The following is a 22,075-nucleotide window of genomic DNA, read 5'->3' as shown; positions in this document are numbered from 1 at the left end:
AAACAGATTGAAAGAAAAAACCAACCCCAAAAAACCCCAGTAAGTCATCAACAAGCTTTCAGGTTTTTACATGTTACAAACCTGAGACAGAGTTTCCGGACCTGAAAGAAAGTTTCTCTTCCCTCTGCCACCCACCCAAACCCACATTGCTTTGCTGTGGTAACAGCGTGGATTTAGTTACATCATGTGATATGAGCCTCTTGTTATCACCTTGATTCAACAGCTTACAGGAAGTTCATCCAAATAGAGAGATTTTAATCTGCTTTTTTTTTTTTTTTAAATTTGGATTTTCAGTATTATCTAGAAGCTACATTTCTACAGCTGGCAATGCAACCCGTGGGGCTTGCTCCCCTAAAACATATTTTGCAAATATTGTTTAAAACTGAAGTATTTGGGGTTCATCTTGATGAACCTTCAGTAACCCAGCAGAGCTGCCCCTCCCCGTGCCGCCTGTTCCTGGGCCTGCAGATCTCAGCTGCTGCCCAACCATGGCACTTGAGTGAGAAGGAGGGAGGGAGGTTTCTGCGACATCCTGACCATATCTGGACTTCCACCCCCCTACTCACCTACATCCTGCTCTTGCTTGAGTGAGTGGAAAACCCTCCAAAACAAAAAAATTCATTCTGTTCTTTATTGTTTTAATAATGAAATAAAAACCTGAAACATTTCCTTTCCAAAGGAAATTCTGAGTATTTTAAGTTTCAGCTAAGAAATAAGTTTATTGAATACTTTCCAGTGAATGGAAATACCCAACCTGTGAATAGTTCAACCCAGTAAGCACTGAAAACACTATGGCTTACACTTCAGTGTTCTCTTCTAGAACTTTTTTCAACTGTATTATGTCATTCCTTAACCTCCCCCCCCAAAAAAAAATTGTTCAATTTCTCAATGATGCCAATTACAGAAAGCTTAGATTATTTAACAAAATGTATTAAAATAGGAAAAGATCACTTATGGGAAGTGATTAAAATCATTGTTAGTCATTATTACCACCAAAACTGTAAAACTGTGAAAGAGAAATAGGAAAGTCTTGGGGTTTGATGTCATGGTTTATATCTTCCTTTTGAATGATCTGCTCACTGAACTGAACTAAGAATTCTCTCTCTGAATCTTTCCAAGAAGCCATTACTAATGTGTTTATTTGGCACTTGAATATATTTGGGTCTAAGTGACAAGTTGATGGCTTTTTTTTTTGTTTAGCAACCTGGCATTTTCAATAAGTTCAGCAGCTAACACAGACATAAAATATTGAAGATACATTGGGGAAGGCTGCATCAATTTCAGTCAAATTCCAGTTTGATGATTTATTAAATCTCTATAGTGTTAAAATAACATGCCAATGTGAGGAAGTAGAATGGTCTTGAGTCCAGAGAGTGTGAGAGCCCAAACCTTGTGCTCAGCTTCATCTCTGTTCCATTACCCCAGTCAAAACATGGCCATTGCAGTCCATCCACAATGAGCGTGTGGGCTGCGTTCACTCTTGAAAGGGAAGAGGGCAAAGCAACTAGCTTTTCTTCTCTGGGTTCTGCATGCATCAAACATGGTTTCTCATTAAAACCCCATCTCTTTGGCCTCAGTTTAATCTCCTCAACCCAAGAAAAAAAAGCCACGCCAGTATGCTGAAAAGCAGTCAATCATATTTATTCACTCTTTGAACAAATTTACAGATCAAGTAACTGCAATGAAGAAAAAAAAATGATAGCAAAATTTGGATAATTTCAAGCTAAAAAGCCTCTTACCTTAAAAAAAAGCATGTTAAACGTGAAAGTATGTTCAGACACTTGCTTTACATGCTGAAACACAGGCTCAAGAAATGAATCCATGAGGAACTGTCAACTAGTGTTATTTCTATATAGTGACCTAAACCATCCTTTGCATTTAAAACTTCCTTTTGGCATAACACCTTTCATCTATTTTTATTTCCACTTCTATGGCTTTACGAATTTGTTTGGGGTTGTTTGTTTGTTTGTTTTTAATCAAATAAATTTTGGTTTTGTCATAGACACCAGCATAAAAGTCAAAAGAATTTAGGGGTATGTACTGATTTTCCTAGATTGCTATGCTGAAAACTACAAAACTTTATACTGCACTGTTATGCTTACGTATCTTGAAATTATACATTTCTGTTTGTCTAGTGGTCTGTGTTGAGCAACATTCCAAATGAGGTAGATTGAAGGATTATTTATCGTTATAATAACATAAATGTTGCAGAGGGAATGAATTTGGCAAGGAATGTAATTAATCTTCCCTCATGCTATTCCTTAATCTCTAGAATTTCAGAGGGTGCTACTAGCTGACTTTGTATAACCTGAGTTTTATCTCACTGAAATCCCTGAGGCTTTATTTTTATTTTGTCCCATTTATTAATTTTTGTAATGTTGGGGGGTTTTTAGCCTGATTGGAGGTAAAAGTCATATGTTAATAGGGGGTCTGCTAATTCTGCTACTTTTCTCCTCCCCTTTCTACCATTAACCAAAGGAGGATAAGAGACATGGAAAAACCGGTATTTGAGAGGTTCAGTGAACAAAACTTGGATTTATTGATAAGGAGGGAACACATAAGTGCACAAAAGATGCACATCTGTAGCTGAAAGTATGTGACTCTTGTTCTACTTCTTGCAGAACAGTATGTTCTAAAAATACAGCACTTAGTTTCACTTTTTGACTGAATGGAGGTTGAAGACAGGGATGAACTCTAAAAGGTTAGTAGCTATAAAGTTTGCTCCTAGAAAGCTTATCGGGAGAACTCTTCCCAATCTGCTAAAGACTGCCTATGTCCATGACTCACATGTCTACACTTATCTGGAAGGAGCAAGAAATCCCTGAGCACTAACCATAAAGGGCTTCCATGGATCCTTTTCTCTCCATTTCATTATCTTCTTCCTCCAGGACAATCAAGGTACCACTGTAACCACCCTTGCAGCACTGGGCAGAAACTAATGCTGAGAATGCAGAGCAGAAAAATGTCACAGTTGTGCCAGAAAACACTGCTGAGCTTTGCTGCATAAAGAATCCCCAAAACAAAATCACCAAAGAATGAACAAAACAACAAAAACACCTGTCACACTGTTGTAGTAAAATACAGAAGAAAGCTTTTTTAAAAAGTCAAATCAACACCTTGTTTTATATTGCTAAGTCCTAGAGAGGAAATTCAATTCAGAGTCTCATCACTATGGAAAGGATAAAACTTACCCCTTAGAAAACAGGCTGAGGTTATCATCCCCTGTTCCCCAAATCCATCAGTTTGGCACTAAGGATAGGTCTTGAAGCCTTTGAATTAGCTGGGTTTCAGTGGTTTTATATTTGCTAATCAGTTTGACCACAGCTCTTTAGACTCATGCATCCATCCTGGTATTTTTGCTGGACAGACTCAGGATGACTTAGCTACTAAAAATCAGGTGTCTTCAGGCCAATATGGCCAAAGTAGAATCACAGTCTGGAGAGACTCACAGTCTGGTGAAACTCAGTCTGCTACTGCACAGAACAAGTAAAAAAAAATTCTTTCTCATTTTTAACAAAGTATAATTAATCCAAGAAGTCCATGAAGGCAAGACATCTGAGGACAAGCGATTGACATGATAACAAAATCAAGTCTTTTCTATGAATATTCTGAACACCAGCTGGAAAACAAAGAGGCTTTTCATACACATTTTCAAATTAAAAATATCCTCTTTGGTGGGATTTGACCAAGCCCCAGCTGATGGGCAGAAGCACAAGCTCAGTGTGTAAGTGCCCTCCAGAGAGTGCCCAGCCCAGGCACACACACAAAGGGTTATCCACAAACAGTCCATGCTCTGCCATCCCCCATCCCACCTGGCAGCAGCTCCAGGTGGTAGCACTAATGACCCATCTTCTGTAAACCAGCCTCATCCCACCTACTGCAATTAGAGCCAGATACTTCAGAGAAGTCACAGTGCTTGCTCCAAAAAAAAAGAGAAAAACCCTGACAGTCTGGTGTGAGGCATAAACACAAGTGCAAGTGACAAGTAACAGGGCAGAGCCGGCTGAAGCCAAGACAGGGAATCCACAGGGCAGAGCTGGCTGAAGCCACAACAGGGAATCCACAGTGCAGTCACATGGAATTACAAACATGCTCATCTTGACTGAACTCAGATGAGTATTTCTGGCAGACATGGAAGAACAGCCACTGCTAGTGATGCATCTTCTGTGCACCAGAGAAGGAGCCAGTGAGGTCAGAGCCGGCCAATGTCCCACAGGCCTCTTCACATCTAGAGTCACTGAGGTATGGGAGCAGGAATCAGCTTCCTCCTCTTTCACTGATCAAGCAGATTCTACCTGTTTTCTTTTTCAGTACTAGTGCTCTCTGAAGTTTCTGTTAAAATTAGAGAATTAATTTCTTCTTCTATAATTAACCTGTCAAAACCATTCATGGGATCATCCTTTGCAGAGCTCTGAAAGAGAGGAACAACATTTTTAACAGTATTTCCTCGTGGCAAGTGCTGCTTTTTCAACCCAGTAAGACAGACCCCAGTTCCACAACATATACCCTGTATTATGGTGAAAAGCCAAGGTAGCTGGGCAACAAATGGTGCTTTTCAGAGCCATGGCATAGGCCTGGCTGACAGAAGAGATGTACTCTGGAGATGAGGAACTGAAGGTTGGTCCCCACCTTAAGGGTGCTTCCAAATACAGCCAATGGGTGAAGTTCGGGCAGGAGGATGCAGCAAGTACACATTTGCAGAGTTTTCACTGAGCACACAGTGAAAATTACTTGGGGCAGTAACAAAATGCTTGCGAAAGCACAGCAAAGTGTGACAGCTACCACAGCTATGGCTCTCGTGGCCGAGAGTCCCATCCGGGAGAACAATATGCAGCACCTCATGTCAAGGTTTGCATTAGGGCTTGTCAGTGTGCTCCTCTTAGGATTTTTATAAAGGGCTATTGAGAGACATTTATTTAGAAATAAGATTCCTTAATGGGTATCATGTTTATTTTCCTCAAAATAAGGCACCACTGCAAGTTTTCATCAACCAACACCTGAAACAACTACAGCTGTTTTTGTTCTTTTGCCAACAAGAAGCTATATGTCTGATTTACTTCCTAGCTAACAGACTATGATAATAAATGTGAGAGTGCTAAAAATGTTAGTTTCTGGAAGTCAAACACAAATAGCTTCTTTCAGCATCATAAACATGATTAAGTAGCAGACTAAGATATGAATGTTCAATAGAAGTCACTTAATGGAGTTACAAAAACAAATGAACAAAAGTCCTCAAACCAAAACCCACGCAGCAAAAGAAGCCTGACAATCAGAAAATTGCCTCCAAAAAATCCCAACCTGAAACAAATTTAGGAGACTAGCAGCAGAGTAACAGAATTACACAATTCTACTAATCTAACTAAGAAAAGTACATACAGTTTGGTGGGGGGGGGTGGGGAGGGAATGGAATCTAAGTTTTGGGTAATTGCTTCTGAACAATTCCTAGTATTGTAAATACTTAATCTTCATACAATATACTTACTTACACACAGTTAGTTCTAAGGCAGACATAGGAAAAAGAAAGCTGCAAGGCTAGAGATCCCAGTTCAATAGATTTGTTGGCCCAAGAGCTTCTTACAAACCTGAGAATCCTCGTTCTGCTCTCCAAACATGCGCTTAAGAATTTCTCTAGGGTCTGGAATTGGTGGAAGAATTAATATCTTCAGCCTTCATGAAGTTAAAGAGAAAATATTTAGATGAAAGATATATTAATCTAAAAAATCATTAAAAATCATAAAATCATTTTAAAATGTCAAAATCATGTTTGGGTACAGTCAAGAAAATTTGTGGAGTCAGCTTTGTCATCCATCACTTGCCAGCCTTCATTCTCTGTGCAGCTGCACCCATTTCTTATTTTCACTCCCCGAAACAAAAGGAAGGGGAAACATTGACACAGACTGATTCTAAATAACTTTCACTCTTGACAAAAACAAGCAAATGTAGGGAGATCATTACTTACCTTTTTAGATAAACTAGTAGAACTATTGTAGATACTGCCACTACTAATGGAATGGTAATTATTAGAACAACATAGACTGTGGAGTCCCTCTTCTCACCTGGAAAGCAGAAATTGTAGAAATTTACGGATGTTTTGAGAGGCTTTTTAGGAATAATGACAACAAAATGGTTAATTCTTCAATTTGTTCATAGACTCAGTGCTTTTTCAAGTACACTAGCACTTTTGTAGGCAAGGACGGGCTTGCTTTTCAAAGATGGGATTATAATGCTGATGTGTTTGGCAAGGAGATGCAAATGAGAAAGGCTCAGGGCTGAAAAATCGGCTACATTGGACATTGTATAGCTACACAAATGGCATCACTGTCAACATATATACAGCAGCAATATAGGCTAGGATTGCTGGTGCTGCTGAAGGACTAGAGCTCTTCTGCCCTCTTTTCACCCAAAATTAAATCGGTACATAAGATGATCTTTGACTCCCATTTCTTTAGCAGACAAAAAGATATTAAATGCCTTACAGATGAAGAGTAAAGTGCAACACAATGCAGGGACAAGTGCTCTCACCAATGCTCTTCTCTTCACTCCAGTCACTATGGAAATCACTGTTGTAGCAGTCCCACTTTGGTTTTGCTCTCACTTTGAAGGTGTATTTGCTATTAGCGTCAATACCATCAATTGACACAGAATTCATTTCAGACTAGGGCAAAAAAGAAAAGGCAATTTGCTTTGTTCAATTACCAACATATTCTCAGTCACTTCCAAGTCTATTTACATTGTGCAGTTAATGTATTCTGAATGTTTTGATGGAAGACCTTTTTATGACTATGAAACCTCATTAAAAGTAGGACATAGTAGCATTTAACAAGCACAGAGGGCCTAAATGTACATTCCAAAGCTAAGATTTAATCTTATTCCCTGCTACATCTATCATGCAGCATTTGGCATCAATGATTAAACTAAGATTTAGCATTTGGAACAGTGCCTTTATTAATATTTTTTTCCTTCTTCTGAGAAACATCTTTGATTTATCCTGCCTTCCCTTCTTGTCAGGGCAGCATAACTTTGACCATACCAAAGTGTTCTGTGATGCCTCTACAGAGAAGAGCACACACTAGATAGGATATAACTGCACTTATTTTTTGTCCAAAATGCCAGTTTCCTGGGGAATATTGCTAGCATTTGAATTTGGGGTAGAATAAATTACTAAATATGCTCCACAGGAGAAGACTGCCACTCACTTCAAAATTTAACATGCTGTTTTTACCATTCTGATCAAACAGCACATTCAGTTTGGCTATGGACATACAGCACGAGTCCATCCAGATGCTGAACTCAATGCTTTTTATATGTTCACTAAAATCAGTGTATCTGAGAGTGCACACCTCTTTCTTCCCCTCCATTCTCAGTCTTTATCCCCTTGCTTTTCTGTATGAGATTCTCTGCTCTTGTGTGCACCAGCAGCCGATTTTTCTTTAGGGCAATCAGGTCACAGCATTCAAGACCAAAGCTGCCACATGACCACACAGACCAACTGCAGGAAAACCCAACACCAAGACACTAAAGCCAATATGCCTGAGAAGCATGCAGGCACCAATTCCTGTAGTCCATAGTTTAGTATATCCTTCTTCATCAGACTGTTGTCACAAACTAACAAATTGCCCTAACAAATCATGGGAAGGATTCATAAGACTTGCATGAATTTTGATGCACAGCTTTTACTTACATAACTCTATGGTATGAGAGAAAAATCCTACATTCACACAACATTTCCAGCTCTGGCACCTGGCCCATTCACATGCAACTGCTCATTTTCAACTGCAAATATTACAGAAGGTTCACAGGAAAAAAAATAGTAATGAAAACTTACCAGAATTATACGACCAGTGTCCAAATCATCATTGCAACATTTGACTTCATACTGTAAACAATTTTTTGGAAAAGTTTCTGATTCACTCCATTTTAAGTCAATTCTATCATTAGTCTTTGACACTGACAATTGTCTTGGTGTGGCAGGTTTTACTGAAATGCAAAATGGAATAATTAGTTCAAAAGTCCATTTCACTGCTTACAAAAATTTTTCAGTCCTGTATTACAGAATATTACACTTACACCACATTAAAAAGAGGAAAAAGTTAGCACCAGTAAGTCAAAAAAGGAGTAAATCCAGCTAAAGAATAAGACTAGAAGTTAACAGAAAATTCCTCCTCCCCCCTCCCACCCAGATATCCACCCCACAGAAAACAAACTGTTGTCTGTAAAACTTCAAATCAAAGATCAGTAGAAGAAGGGAACATCTAATCTCATTGTCTCATCCACACTTAATGAGGTGAAGGTCTCTCAAACACAACAATATACTACCAAACTTCTTATTTTATTTATATTTTTATGATCTGGTGTTAAACTTACCAAGGGTGGTAGGATTTTTGCTTGCACACACAGGCATAATTTCTTCAGAATCACCTCTAATCAAAACACTTATAGCAGGGTAATTACTGGTGACTTTTGGGAAGGTAAGACTGAAAATGCATTCAAAGATTCCTTGGTTTACAGAGGAGTTGCTACACTTCTTAGGGTTTTCTAAGCCATCAAACCTAGAGGAACAAAATTATTCTTGTAAACTTCAGAAGAAAGGGACAGCAAGGGGAAGGCTTGCTCATAAATGTGTGTTGCAAGTTCTAAAGACTTATATTGCATTAAAGCTATGCTATAGCACATAAAAAAGTTAAGCTAAGAAAAGTAAGCAGCCTCCAATTTATCTCAAGCTTTAGAAAGAGAATTGTTTTTATGAAGAGTGCCAAGGAGTAGAAAGAGAGGCAGGTTTGCTTTCTATCAAAGAGAACAACTGCTGTCAGCTTTGGTTCACATTTTCCACACAGGGGAACAATTCTAATGAATAAAAAAATATTTAGAAAACAAACTATTTTGGACCACTTCTTGTCAACAGAATTTCACCTCTGTGATAGAATGAGTTGATCAATCTCCTTTAGCTCTGCCTCAAATTTCGCAGCTCTTGAGACAGTTGAGTTTCACCTATTTACCTGCTTTTCACAATGTCAGTACTCCCTTCCAATAACAGACAAGTTAGGAAGACAAACTTCTTCCTTGCTTCTCTTTGCTGCCCAAGCCTCAACAAAAATATACCAGTAGCTTTCCATCCCAAGGCAAAAAAAAATGAAAAACCCCATCTCATTGTGGAAAATGTATCTTTTAGTCTAAAATTGAAGTGTTTTCTTAGTTTTTGGTTTTAAAATCTAAAAATTATTATTCTTTAAAAGCAGCATGAATTGAAACACTTCAAAGTCACTGCAGCTACATCTTCCATTAAAATTAAGGGCAGGTTGAAAATGTATAGCTCAAATCTAAAGCATTATTCCAGTAAGTATCCCTATACCCAGAAATTCAGATCTTCAACCCTGCATTGGTCCTGTTCTTGTAACAAAGAAAAAGTTTGAGTAGCGGTCTAGACAGGGAACAAATAGTCTCCACAACATTTAACAAAAACAGCAAGTTTTCTGCTGTTTGTTCCCCAAATGCCCTGAATTGAGCAGCTGGTGTGCGAGACTGTCACTGGAGAAGAGCAAAAAGTTTTTGTAGTTAGCTCAAATAAGACAGAAAGCTGATTTAAAACTATTCCACTATTTCTACAGAAGCTAATGCAATCTGGCGTTTCACAAGCCCCATCAAGGTACAGAAGTATGCATAGATTATCATGTACAGCTATCAATGCCAAGAGCTGGCTAACACAAGCCTGTTCCTTTGGAACAAGACACCATTTATGGCTGTCCACTAGCCAGCGGGGATGATGATGATAAAAAGATGTTCTTCATAGCTTTAGAGGTGAATCAGTTATTTACAACACTGAAGATGCGAGCAGAAGTACTACTAAAAGTTATTAATGCTTTCATACCACTTCCCAATGGTTTATGGACTGACACATACATTAGTGAGTGATCCTAACTTAAACAGCCCATTTTGTTGGACTGCAAAGAAAGCAATTAATACATTGGTTTAGCTTACTTCTTAATTATTCCTTCTTTGAATCAAGTGCCCAATTAGAAAAATACAGAAAGCAATAGCAGCTAGGTTAATACAGTCTACAGAGGCAGATACAAAATAGCTGTAACAGCTTCCCAAAAAGTCTTGGCTGTAGCAGCTTCTGGCCCTTTCAGTGATGAAGTTGGATGGGACTGAGCAGTAACTTGGACACAATGCCCTGGGAACTTTCAAAGCAACAGGAAGGAGACAAGTGGAATGTGTCATGCAAAACTAAAGATTAGTCCTGGAGCACTTTAGAGCTGGGAATGCAAATCTCCTACGAACCAGTAGAACAAAGTGTAATTGGTGTCACTGCTTGCATTCTTCCCAGGACGCCAGGTACAAGCCATGTACTCCAAATTGTGCCAAACACAGCTCAAGTCAACAGCAGCAGTACCCGGAATACCTGCAAGGCAAGTTGGAAATGTTCTCTGTGATTTATTTTGTCCAAGTTTTCTCCATTGTTTCCAGAAGTAAAACATTTCATTTTACATAACTGAAACTGGAAAGCAGAAATGGGCTGGTTACCTCTCAGACTACACTGCCTGTTCAGCACAGCAAATTATGAATTCCAGTTGTTTAGAGCTTGCAATGGCTGAAATCTCAGCAGAGTAGCTTCTAGAGGCAAGCCAATCACAACAGCAATCCCAGTGTTCACCATGGGTGAATTGCTACTTAGAGTTACCGGATGCCAGGGACAAGGTATTGAGTCAGGAAAATATTTATTTCTATTAATCTACAGGTACTTTAAAAGTAAGTCAAAGTAGCTGGTAATTACAGGGGAAAACTGTAACAAAGCTAAATGCCGTTACAGTCATCTGTGTCAATGATAATTGAAGGCTGACTATTTTTATATTCTCCAGATACAGTATTATTTGCTTGATATTGGTTGCTGAATATGGAAATACCTCTGAATCTTAAATATTGACAAAAACAACACTAGATAAGCTGACTTTTTAATTGACACCCATATAACTTTCGACATTAAAATTTAACATTTGGAAACTCAAGTCACATCAATACAAATGAGTACTAATTGGCAGACCAATTGTGGAATAAAATCTTTCACATTCAGTCATGCATTTCTATATGAGTTCTTTACACTGTATTACTGTGTCACACCGAATTAGATACTTTTTCCTTGTAACAAGTAGCAACATCTTCATGAACAGGAAAACTAAATGCATGTTAAACACAGCTCTCATCTGCAAACAGACTTCTAAAAGCCTCAGCCTGTTTAGTACAAGCTGTCCTAATGATCTGATTTTCCTGATTTTTCTGCTTCCCTGATTTTTCAGAACCCTTCTGGCAGACACACACTCAGGCTTGATAAGGTCCTTCAGATTGCCCCAACCACATGTGGTTTTCATCCACATCAAGTCAGGCTCCTGGGTTTAGACAGACTTTGCTGTACATCCAAACTTCAAGCATTCAGCAAAATACACTACTCTTCAAAATCTGCTTCCTAACAATTTTGCTGTGGACCCCTTACTTCTGCGTGCCAAGAAACAAAGGATACTTTTTCTCTATTCATTTTGCTATACTTTGTATTCATTTTGCTATGCCTCACTCATCTTTTTTGAAAAAGAGAGAACCCTATTACAATTACTTAACTTATTTATTCAACAAGTTGTTAAATTTGTTACATTCCTTCCTCCTAAATGGACAATTGTAGGGTTATTTTATGGACTTCTGTTTATACACAAGAATCATACAAAATAAACTGACTCAGATGTTGGTCATAAAGGCAGCAGGCTTAATGGGGTCTAAGCTATCTCTTATCCCACAACTATCACACAGCAGGAAGAAGGGAACTAAAAGGAACCACACTGCTCTTTTGGAAGAGCACCTCAATTTTACAAGCTTGTCCAGAAGACTTAAAGCATCAAAAGACCCCAGCTGTGTTTAAAGGTGGTATAATCATTCTGTTTAAGCTCTATCAATAAAACCAGCCCTCATGTCTAGCATTTCTCTATGATACACTTTATGATTTCTTGTTAAAAGAACAGAGAAAAAGCCATGTCTTCTTAGGCCAAGAGGGGTCTGGCTGCTGCTGGTGTTACCTTCTGGCAGAAGGGAGGTCTCCACCCAGGAGCTGGGCTCACTGGTGTTGTCATTCTTGCATTCACTTCTCACTCTGAGGCGCATTTCCTCATTCAATTGCGCATCCATCACACGGAAGGGATTCTTACTCCATACCTGGGTTTAGATGGGGGGAGGAGAAAACCAAAACATTTGTCATACCATCTCAGATATACAGGAACTCCTGCCAGTGTAAGGATGGATATATTACAGCCCTTCAGAAAGACTACAGCTCAAAAACAAAGGAAATCAGTGTCTGACTATGTGAGAAGCCTCAACTTTGCTTTTTCTTTCTCAGACTCAGTCGGAACTCACAAAGAAAAAGTACTGCTACCCTTGTGACCTACAGTCATTAGCAAAGGCTACATAGAGATCAAGAAATAAGTACAACATGGGGGAAAATTATCCTAGGTCTTCACGGATAATGCAAAATAAGCATGTTTATACTACAGCTGTATAAACAGGCATTACAGATCTGACCTTCACCTTTCTGTGTGTGTGCACATGAGGGCATGCCCAACAGAACGAAGCACATTTGAAGACACAACCAAAAGGCAGTGAGATGAGTTTGGATGATTTAAGGAGCAGAAGAAAAACCTACCAAAACAAAGCCATAAATGGCTATTAAAAGCAGCGACACCACATCAAGCCCAAGTAGCTCATGATTTTCCATTTTGAGTATGTTTGTGTGAGAAAATGGCTTCACCCTTTTATCACACACTTTATTGACCATCTTTTGTTGGGCTAGGAGGATGCCTTTTAGTTAACTGTAAACCGAATACAAAACAAAAACCTTTGTTATGGCCAAAGAATGCTGTAACCACTCACATATAAAAAATAATAAATATTGGCACTAATGAGAGGGCAAAGAAATCAAACAAACATATAGATTAGGTTTGTCAGGGTTTGAAAGACAGGTGTCTGGCAAGGAAGACAGGAACCTCCCTTGGAACAGAAAATGTGGCCCCTTTCCCACCAAATTATTATAACTCCAGAATAACGGGGCTTTCAGGCAAAGGTGCGGGGAAAGGAGCAACAGTTCTTTACTGGTCTGTAGATGGAAAACAAGGCAAACCAGCCCCAGCAGCGGCAGCACGGAGGAGCAGAACACAAACGCAGGGACAGCCTCTGTGGGCGGGGCCCCTTCCCCCGGTGCAGTTCCGGGCACAGCCGGCAGGGGGCGCTGCTGGCTCCCGGCCGGGCACGGCCCTGCCCTGAGCCCCCGGGCCTGCAGGGGGCGCTGTGGCGCGAGCGCGGCCGCGTCGCCCTCAGGCCGTGATGGCGGGCGGGCCGGCGGGAGGGAGAGGAAAGCGGCTTCCTCTGCAAATCCCCAGGGACAGCCGGTGTCAGTGCCCCTCTGGATGGCCAAATGGGCTGCAGCAGGGACCTCGGAGTGAGCTGGGACGGCAGAGACGGGCACCCCCCGGGGTGGCAAAGGAAATGTATCAGAAACTCCTCAGCTGTAGCAGGAGCCGCGGGACAGGCAGCGGGTGTGGGGTTACAGTGCAGGGAAAACCCAGAGCAGAGGCAGAGGAGCGGCGGGGCTGGGCAGTGGCAGCCCGGCTCCCAAACACGGCTGGGAGAGGCTGCCTCAGAGGGGAAGGGAGCCTGGGGTCACAGGTTTTCCCTGAGGACCTGAGTAGATGGTGAGGGTCCCTTCCAGTAAGGTCAGGTGTTAATAAGGTCCCAGTGCAATTGGAGCTCCCATGAGCAGAGCCACACTCACAACAGGAGAAAATAGGTGGAGAGGAGACTCCTCAGTGGTGGCGAATTCTTTCCACAGAGACCACAGCCTGTGATCCCAAGAGCAAGAGAGCACTGGCAGCTGAGCCCAGCTCCTCATCCCCCAGCAAAAATGTTGAAGAATCTCTGTCCTTTCAAAAAAGAAAAGCCCCCAGCTAAGGGGCTGCATCCAGCTGCACCCCTTCACCCCACTGAGGCCACTTCTTTTGCCTCTCTTAAGACGTCTCATTATCATCCCTTAGCAAAAAATGGGAAAAAATGTCCTTAAAAAAAAGGAAAAAAAAAATCCAAACTTCCAACAGGTTCTATGAGCAAAAAGATGCAGCAAGATGCACAATCTGTTTCATGCAGACCTGTGAAACCGCTGACCCTCAGTTCTTTCATTGCTGATGACTTTAATATCTATTAGACTCCTCCCCAAACTTTCAGCTCTTCAGCTCAAGGAGACTTTCTACTTGTTGATTTGTTAATGAATCAATCAAAACAGGTAAATAGGTTTCTGCTGTGTTAGCAGGTTCAACTGGCTCATCTAAAAATCCAGTGAAGATTATTAGAGATCATTAGTGTCAAAATGAAACAACACCCTTTTAAAAGTGACACTAAATCAACTCAGCTGTTTGCACAACCACAAAATCACAGAAAACGGTTTGGGCTGGAAGGGAGCTTAAGGATCATCTGGTTCCAACCTCCTCGCCGTGGATTCCTGCCTTCTACTAGAGCACGTTGCTCAATGCTCCATCCAAATTGGCCAAACCACATCTCTACTCATGTCCAGGATATCCTGGAGAAAAAATACGGTGGTTGGCATGTAGAGGCCAATGTAAGACTGCAACAGGGCTCAACAACAAAGGACTGCTTCAAGAGCACCGTATCAATTGTAACCATATCTGAAATAGCAGCACTGCCTCCCTCACAGCTGGCATCAGCCAAAGGCTTCAAATTGCCAGGGTTTGGAATTACGGGTTTATTTTCTTACTGGCAATACATTGTAAAAATATTTGTCCTACAGCTCACAGCAATGAGCACCATGGCAATGCCCGGACCAAACAGCAGCTAATGCACAGCAAGGAGCACATCTGGGCTGCAAACCGTCTAACACAGAAAATGAAAGCCCAAACCAAACGAGTTATATGACTTCTATTCTAAGCAACAAACATGCTCCATATTGCCTTCAAAACACAACCTCCTCCATAAATAACTGTAACTGCAGGAAGAGGGTAAATGGGGGAATGGAAGATAATTCTTGGCATTATCTCCAAAAGATGCAAATGCTGCAAACCTCAGCTAAATCTGCATGTCTCTTTAAACAGAGTTCAAAATAGAGGAGAAAAAAACCCTTTGCAAATTCCCATTTAACTCTTAAGGACATAGATTGCCCTGTATCTATTTTTTCTAGAAAGCTGCATAAGCAAAGACTGAAATGAGACTTTTCCCATTATTATTACAGTACTTCTGTGTTACCATCAGCCCTCAGTTATCAGAGAGCAACAGACAGATTTTTCTGATCTGAAGATCCCATATGCCGGTATGATTCATTTTTGAGGTTTTGATACCATGATAAGAATGAAATGCTATATTAAAATTGTATTTATATATGTGTATATGCTCTCGCACATGGAGTTTTATAACACTAAGACATTTACCGGAACACAGAGTTTAAAGAGGTGATGTACTCACTGTTCTGTCCTCAGGAACACCATTAGTGATGATGTCACTGGAATACTCCAGGTTGCAGCTACTGCTGATGTTCTCTGGGGGGTTCCATGTCCAGTTCAGAGTACAGATGTGGATAAATGAATAGTTCAAGTTGGATGGAGATTGAAGAATTTTTGCTCCTGGAAGAAAGCAGTTACCAGTGTAACAATGCTGTTGGCCCACACTTTACCATTAGTAATACTGGCAGATTTTTAACTCTCTGACAGAAAAGAGCACAAATAACTTGTCAGCTTTGTCAGCTCATATGTGATATCAGATAAGGTACTACCAACTAAAGTGCTTTTATTATTCCTGTTACCTCAACTCATAAATAAATTAAATAGGTACAAATTAACTGAAAAGTAAGTTTTAAGAAATTGTAGCCTGCAACAACGTAGTGGTTGTGGTACTCGAGCTTTTGCACGTTGCAGGATGAATCATGTGTTGAAACTTAAGTAAAAACAGAATATACATTTTGTGGAGCAATTACTTTGTTCTCCCCAAAAGTTACCCATCAGCATAGTTTTAAGAGAAGTCCTTAAGAAGACAAGTGATTGCATCTTGCAAGCAACAGCTGTATGTTAGATGCACAATTTAAGCAAAAATTGCAAGCAAAGCAAAGATTGCAAATACAAGAATGTTAAAAAACAACAAGGAAACCACATCACTTTCTCAATTACCTATTAAAAATATAGTGCTATGTTCCGGCACAGTGAGCAAAACCAGTGTGGGACAAGTAGTAATTTGCCGCTGACACACTTCAGTGGTAGATTTTTTCACCTCCCCAAAAGTCAATGAAAAGCAGAGCAGGGCCACAACTCAGAGACGGTTGCAGCGATAAATCCATTTATGCATTGACCCTTCCTTATCTTGTGCACTGAGTCAATGCCTACTCAAGACCCACCACAGAGCTTGGACATCGTATTAGAAAACAAAGAAGGGAAATATGACAGAAAAGGGCAAACTTCCAGGAAAAAGTAAAGTATGTGTCAGGCATTGATTCTAGAAAACTTCACCAATTGGGAATTCCCCAAGAAAGTGAAAGTGGATTTTGTTTTTTTTAGAGGGCTACGCTAAGATGTACTATGAGAAGATATTGAACCAGAAGCCCAGTGAGACTGTTTCTCAGGTCTCACTGAGATCATCACTCAGGCACCAGCACTTGTTTGTGGACAGAGTGTACCCGTGTTACTCAATAGTTTCACAAACACTTCAAACAGATATCACCTAGTGGTACAGGTCTTGCTGTCCCAGGGAACCAAGCTCAACCCACCCCAACATTCAAGAAAGCTCATAGGAAAAGAGCAGAAGAATTCCATCAAGATCAGTTTTCCCATCCAGGTCACAGTCCAGCTCTATTTCCTTCTGCTAGCACAAGGAAGAGGGAAGAGAGAAAAGCAAAAGAGCTTCCTTGAGCAAGAATTCTGCTCAAAGCATCTATGACACCATTATCTAACATTTCCTGAAAGTCAGAGCAGCCAGATCTTGAAGAGAATTCATCAAACTTCTGGAGCTCTCCCAGACCTTTGCATAGTTCAAGGACAGGCAATAGTAGAGATCAAGCACCATCACCCTCCACGTGTGTGCACAGATAATGGATGCTTGCAGACATAATGAGAATAATTACAAAATTTCGCCGATTTAGTCTGAATATGTTTAGATTGTTTGAATACTTAAAATTTTGGGGATTTTTGTTTGAGCAGAAAAGAGAAATTTTTGTTCTTGCAAAAATACAGTCTCCAGCGAGAAAACCGAAGGTAACAAGAACATCTTTGCCTATTACCTCTTCCACTAACACAAACAAGACGGGCTTTAGGAACAGCCTTAGGGCATTAAGTTTGCAAATGCTGAGTCCTTTTGATCATGTAAAAAAAAAAAAAAAAAAGAAAAAGGTTTTTAACAAGAGAACACAGCTCCAAGCATTCTTTCTTGTCATGATTGAACTTTTACCTACAATAGCCTCAAACCATTTAAAAATGTCATCCCTGATTGCTATTCCAAAGTTCTGAACATTTTCTTCTAGCAGGTTTGATTAGAAACCATTGTGCTTAAGTTTGCAGATTACTAGCCACCCAAAGAAGTGCTAATACTCAAATTTAAAAAATAATTAGCAAAATTGCATTAGCATAAAAAGTTTAAATCTAGTAGGTTTTCGAATAATCTACAGAATTCTTAAGCTTGTGCTTTAATGTCTTTAATTCAGCTTTTATTCATTGGTTAGGCCAATCTCATACTTTTATCTGTAAAATATAGAGTCTCACACTCTCGTTATTAAAATTTCTGTAGCATTTTTTCAGAACAACTCAATGACCAGCTACAAAATGTAGGCAAGCAGTTATTTCACTCTTAAAATGCAAAACCACAGTGGTTCTTCAAAGAAAAGAAGCACAGCAGTAACCAGCAGAGATTAGGTGAGGCATAGAAAACATTATTTCTACAAGCCATAATGAGGAAACATCAGCAAATCCTTTGCATCAAGTACCACGTGAGTGTTGTAAAGTAGTCAAAAATTCATGATATTTTTTATTTCGTCTTCCTGCATTTTCTACAAGTTAATTTCATAGTGCTAAACGGAATTGCAGGCAGTTGAAAAGTAACAATTCTTTAATGTCTGCAGCTGGATTTTTGGATAACATGTGCAGAGAATAAAGCTTCAAGCCCGTGTCCTTATGAAGCCCTAACAGACACGCACGCATCTTTCTTAAAACTAAACATTCGTGCTTCCAAAATCGGGAATACTAAAGGCAGAGCGAAGACACAGGACGAGGGAGGCTCTGCGTGCCCGTGCCCGGCGGAGCCGCTCCCGCACCACCGTAAGACACGGGGGCCGGAGGAGGCTGGGGGCTCTGCCTGGGGCTTGCCGACCCTGCCAAGAGCTGCCTTACTGAGAGAGGAGAGCAGATTTTCAGCGTCTCCGCTCCCGGTAAGCGGTAGGGCAGGGTGCACCGCCGGCGCTGCCTCGCACACGGCTGACGAGCTTCGGGCGATTTCTGCTACAAAATGAAAGCGTTTCCCTTACATCCAAACCCGCGTGTGCGCGGAGCCACGTCCGAGCCGCCCGAGCCGCGCACGGGGAGAGCCCGGGGCGGCCGCTCCAGCCCCGGCTCGGCGCCTGCGGACACGGAGCGCAGCCGGCAGCCGGTCCCGAGCCCCGCCGCCCCTTCCCGCAGCCCCTTCCCGCTCCTACCTGCCGCCGTCCCCGCGGCCACCACCCAGCACACGGCGAGGAGGAGCGGGCAGGGCAGCGGAGCTGCTGCCGGCACAGCCATGGCTCAGCCGCCCCAGCACGGCCCCTCGCTCCCACTTCCCGTCGAGGGGCTGGACCAGCCGGGAAGGGCTGTGTGACGGGACGGGACGGGACGGCCCGCCCAGGTAACCCGAGCCAAACGGGAGGAGTGGCCCGGCCCCGCCACCTGGGCAGGACCGCCTCGAGCCGCAGGGCTGGGCAGCGACGGGAGCATCCCACGGCCTCGTCTCACTGCCCACACTGTCCGCACTGCCCTCCCTCTGTTGTCACCCCTCTGTGCCCCATGTGCCTCCCCTGCACTGGCCTCGCTGCCTCCCGCACGCTCAGCACAGAGACCCTTCACAGGATCAGTTCGATTGCAAAAGGCACTGAGATCACTGAGTTCCCCTCCGCCGGAGCCGTCGGTGCCTCCCCGAGCCCGGGCTTGGCCGAGCCGCGGTCGCGGAACCGCAGCGGCGCCGCGGGACGCGAGCGGTGCCCGCACGGCCCCTGCGGGGAGCGCGCCCACTCCGCGCCAGCCCCGTGCCCTCCGTGTCCCCTCACACGGCGCTGCAGCGCGGCCAAAGAGTCACAAAGGTCTCATTCTGTGAGTCAAAGTAGCTTTCCTTCTACAACCGGGTTCACGCTTGTCCGCTACAGCTCTTGAACCGTGCCCCAGACGGGATATGGTTCATATCCTCTCCCAGGAAAGCAGCTACGTTAGCACATCCCCGAACAGTCCTCTTGATGTCGGAGCAGCTATTCACCCGCTGGCAGAATGTCGCTTTTTGAAATCCCTCCTGAAAATTCAGCTAATTTCTACAGTTCTCATCTGTGCTGAAAATGCATATTGTTCTTTTGTTGTTGTTACTGTTCTTTTTTTTTCCCGGATCTGCCTTCCACAAACTTCCCCAAACTCCCTCTGCTTCAGTCTCTTCCAAATACAGTATGGTCACTTGAAATTTTGCTCTCACATTTATGGGTGTGATGCAGCAAGTTTTCCAAATTTTTCACAGAATTTGGAATAGTACGTAAGTGCTATTTTGATGGATTTCAGGAGAATAAAATCTCTGGGATAAGGCTTTTACTTCTGAACTAGAATTCTGTGGTGGCTAGCAAGCTTGGTCCTAGTTACCACCTAAATGCAGGTATTCTAAAAATAGTACAGATTCAGCAGGGAGGAAACTTGGCTGAGTTTCAAGGCAACCCAAAATTTGTTAGTAAAACTAACTTATTCCTAACCCAACAGAATATTTCAGTATTTACTCAGCTCCTCAAAGAGTTTTGCAAGAGTTCATCTGCTTTTTAGACACTCATTCTAGAAAAAGGGAAGTGGATCTTTTCATGAAAGGGTGGGGAATATCCTGTGTTAATGTTGGGCTTTTTTTTTTTTTTTTTTTTTTTTTTTTTTTTTTTTTTTTTTTTTTTTTCTTTTCTGCCTGTTTGTTTCCCTGTGAAATAAGAGGACCTCTAGTTGCTGTTAGAAAGTGCCCAAGGACCTGCAATTTTAACCAAATAAAAATGGTGTAAAGTTCCAGGATGTGGAACATTTAAGCTGTGTGATGGGGATCAGATTGTGCAACTACTTACAGCAAGCGTGGACTATGCTTGCTAGTGAGGACATTTAGTGAGTAGACCTGATCCAAGCAACCCTCTCTTGCTTTCAGTTTCCTTGCTGATGTTTTCTTTCCTTCCTTTTTTCTGTTTAGTCCACTCCTTCTCCCAGGAAAGCCAATGCCAAGGGCACATGCAATCGTTACTGCTTTTGGCTGCCTGCCCATCAGTGCTGTCGGCAGCTGAAACATTTTTCCTCCTCTCTCTCTCTCCATTCTACCCGAATGCTCAGCTCTTTGTCACATCCCCGTCTCTATTCACAGCAATCACAACTGCTGCCAGAGCCTTTGATCCCTGCCACCTACCAGAGACTTCCCATTTCTCAATCTCATTGAGTCCTGTCCTGCAGCTTTCTCTTGCAAATCTCATGCTCGTTCATGTTCTTGTGAGCTAATGCACCTGCGCTGTAGTGACTGGGACTCGTATAGACACACCTGAGGTATCTTTCAAATGATCTGTTGAACAAGGTATGGCTTCATGTTTGCTATAAACTGATTTACAATCATCTTACTGACCTGCCCTTGGCTGTGTGCTCCTGCCTCTTCCACCCACACAGCCAAAGCCGGTGACTGTGGGACCATGCAGTGAGTTTGCAGAAGCAATAAAACACAAATTCAATGATTTTTTCCTGTGCATGTTCCCTAAATCAGATTAACAAATGGTGCCAGTGCCTGGTGTGCCTGCACAATTACTAAGTCCAGAAAGAAGCAACGATTATTAGCAGCACAGGGCCATAGGGAATTGTCCCTTTTGTGATCAGAGGTTGTTCCACATCAATGTTGAGATTCCTCCTTTCTGATTTTGCAGCAACTTCTGTCAATAGTTTAGGTCTCAGCCGACATAATTACAGGCTCTTCAAAAAGATGGCTGGAGTCAGTTCAAAAATGGCATACAAATAGAATACAGCTGGATCTGAGGCACAAAAATCCAAAACTGTGTTGAAAAAGCCCAGTCTGACTCATGTGGCTTCTCACTTCTTGACCTTTGTCATGTTCTTTGGGGACATCTAGAATTTTGGGATACATGTTCACAGGAGACATAAGTTCTGCGAACTCTGAACTGTTGCCCAAGCCCTGCTGCAAATGAGAAATTATGTGGGAAAAAACCCACCTCCTTTGAAGAGCACTTTTGGGTGGATATGGAACTAAGTATACTTGTGCAAATGTTGTATCCCCACCCCCCCGATAAATTCTATTACAAGCCTGTGCATCAACTTTTCAGCTCACTGTCCCCAGAGAACCAAGATCTCTTTAATTTACCTATTAATTTGGCAAGGGAGTAACTCCTTGACCCACCAAGGGAGGCAGGGCACAGACCTGGCTTTACAGCTGTTTGGCCAAGGCTTGCAAGGGCCCCATACAGAAGCCCCAGAAGACAGGAGTAGAAAAAGCAGTTTGTCCTTTATCCTCTGGAGAGGTAAATAATAATTATACCTGATTTACATTATATCATGTAAGAGCTGGTGCAACTGCCTGGGTATATACATTAGTCTAATCACCTTGTAAGTTGAGTTAGTTGAAGAAGAGGAACAATAAATATATCCCCAAAAGTCTGGGTTTGAAAATTGTAACAAACAGAGCAAAAACCCAACTACAAACTTACTGGATATTTTTTAGGAAAGTAGAGTGATCTGCTGGGACGTTTCTGTACTTTTGATTCACATCTTGTTTCTATTGATAAATTTGTGTGTATGACTGTTTGTTTTCCCAATGAATCATGGTT

At 41.8% G+C, this 22,075-nt stretch overlaps 1 protein-coding gene across 1 annotated transcript; it reads right to left on the bottom strand.

The window, feature by feature from the left end:
* Window positions 1-1,617: 1,617 nt before the first annotated feature.
* Window positions 1,618-18,951, bottom strand: IL13RA1 (interleukin 13 receptor subunit alpha 1). Its single transcript, XM_063421883.1, has 10 exons — window positions 18,701-18,951; window positions 15,496-15,653; window positions 12,057-12,192; window positions 10,279-10,399; window positions 8,365-8,549; window positions 7,826-7,977; window positions 6,523-6,655; window positions 5,960-6,056; window positions 5,583-5,667; window positions 1,618-4,411 (listed from the first exon to the last, which is right to left on the bottom strand). The coding sequence occupies exons 1-10, from the start codon at window positions 18,780-18,782 to the stop codon at window positions 4,292-4,294; spliced, it is 1,269 nt and encodes a 422-aa protein (XP_063277953.1). The 5' UTR covers window positions 18,783-18,951; the 3' UTR covers window positions 1,618-4,291.
* Window positions 18,952-22,075: the final 3,124 nt, after the last annotated feature.

This window comes from Prinia subflava, chromosome Z (assembly GCF_021018805.1).
Source record: "Prinia subflava isolate CZ2003 ecotype Zambia chromosome Z, Cam_Psub_1.2, whole genome shotgun sequence".
Classification (NCBI taxonomy): Eukaryota; Metazoa; Chordata; class Aves; order Passeriformes; family Cisticolidae; genus Prinia; species Prinia subflava.
Note: the sequence above shows the minus strand (reverse complement) of the source record. Positions and strands in the feature narration are given on the sequence as shown.

Bases quoted from the DNA above. Each gene is read 5' to 3' on its own strand.
- IL13RA1 (XM_063421883.1), bottom strand. From the start codon at position 18,782: ATGGCTGTGCCGGCAGCAGCTCCGCTGCCCTGCCCGCTCCTCCTCGCC. The intron at 12,193-15,495 runs GTGAGTACATCA...ATCTAAACCCAG, and splicing joins GTGTTCCTGAGGACAGAACA to GTATGGAGTAAGAATCCCTT. The intron at 10,400-12,056 runs GTAACACCAGCA...CTTGCCTTGCAG, and splicing joins GACCTCCCTTCTGCCAGAAG to GTATTCCGGGTACTGCTGCT.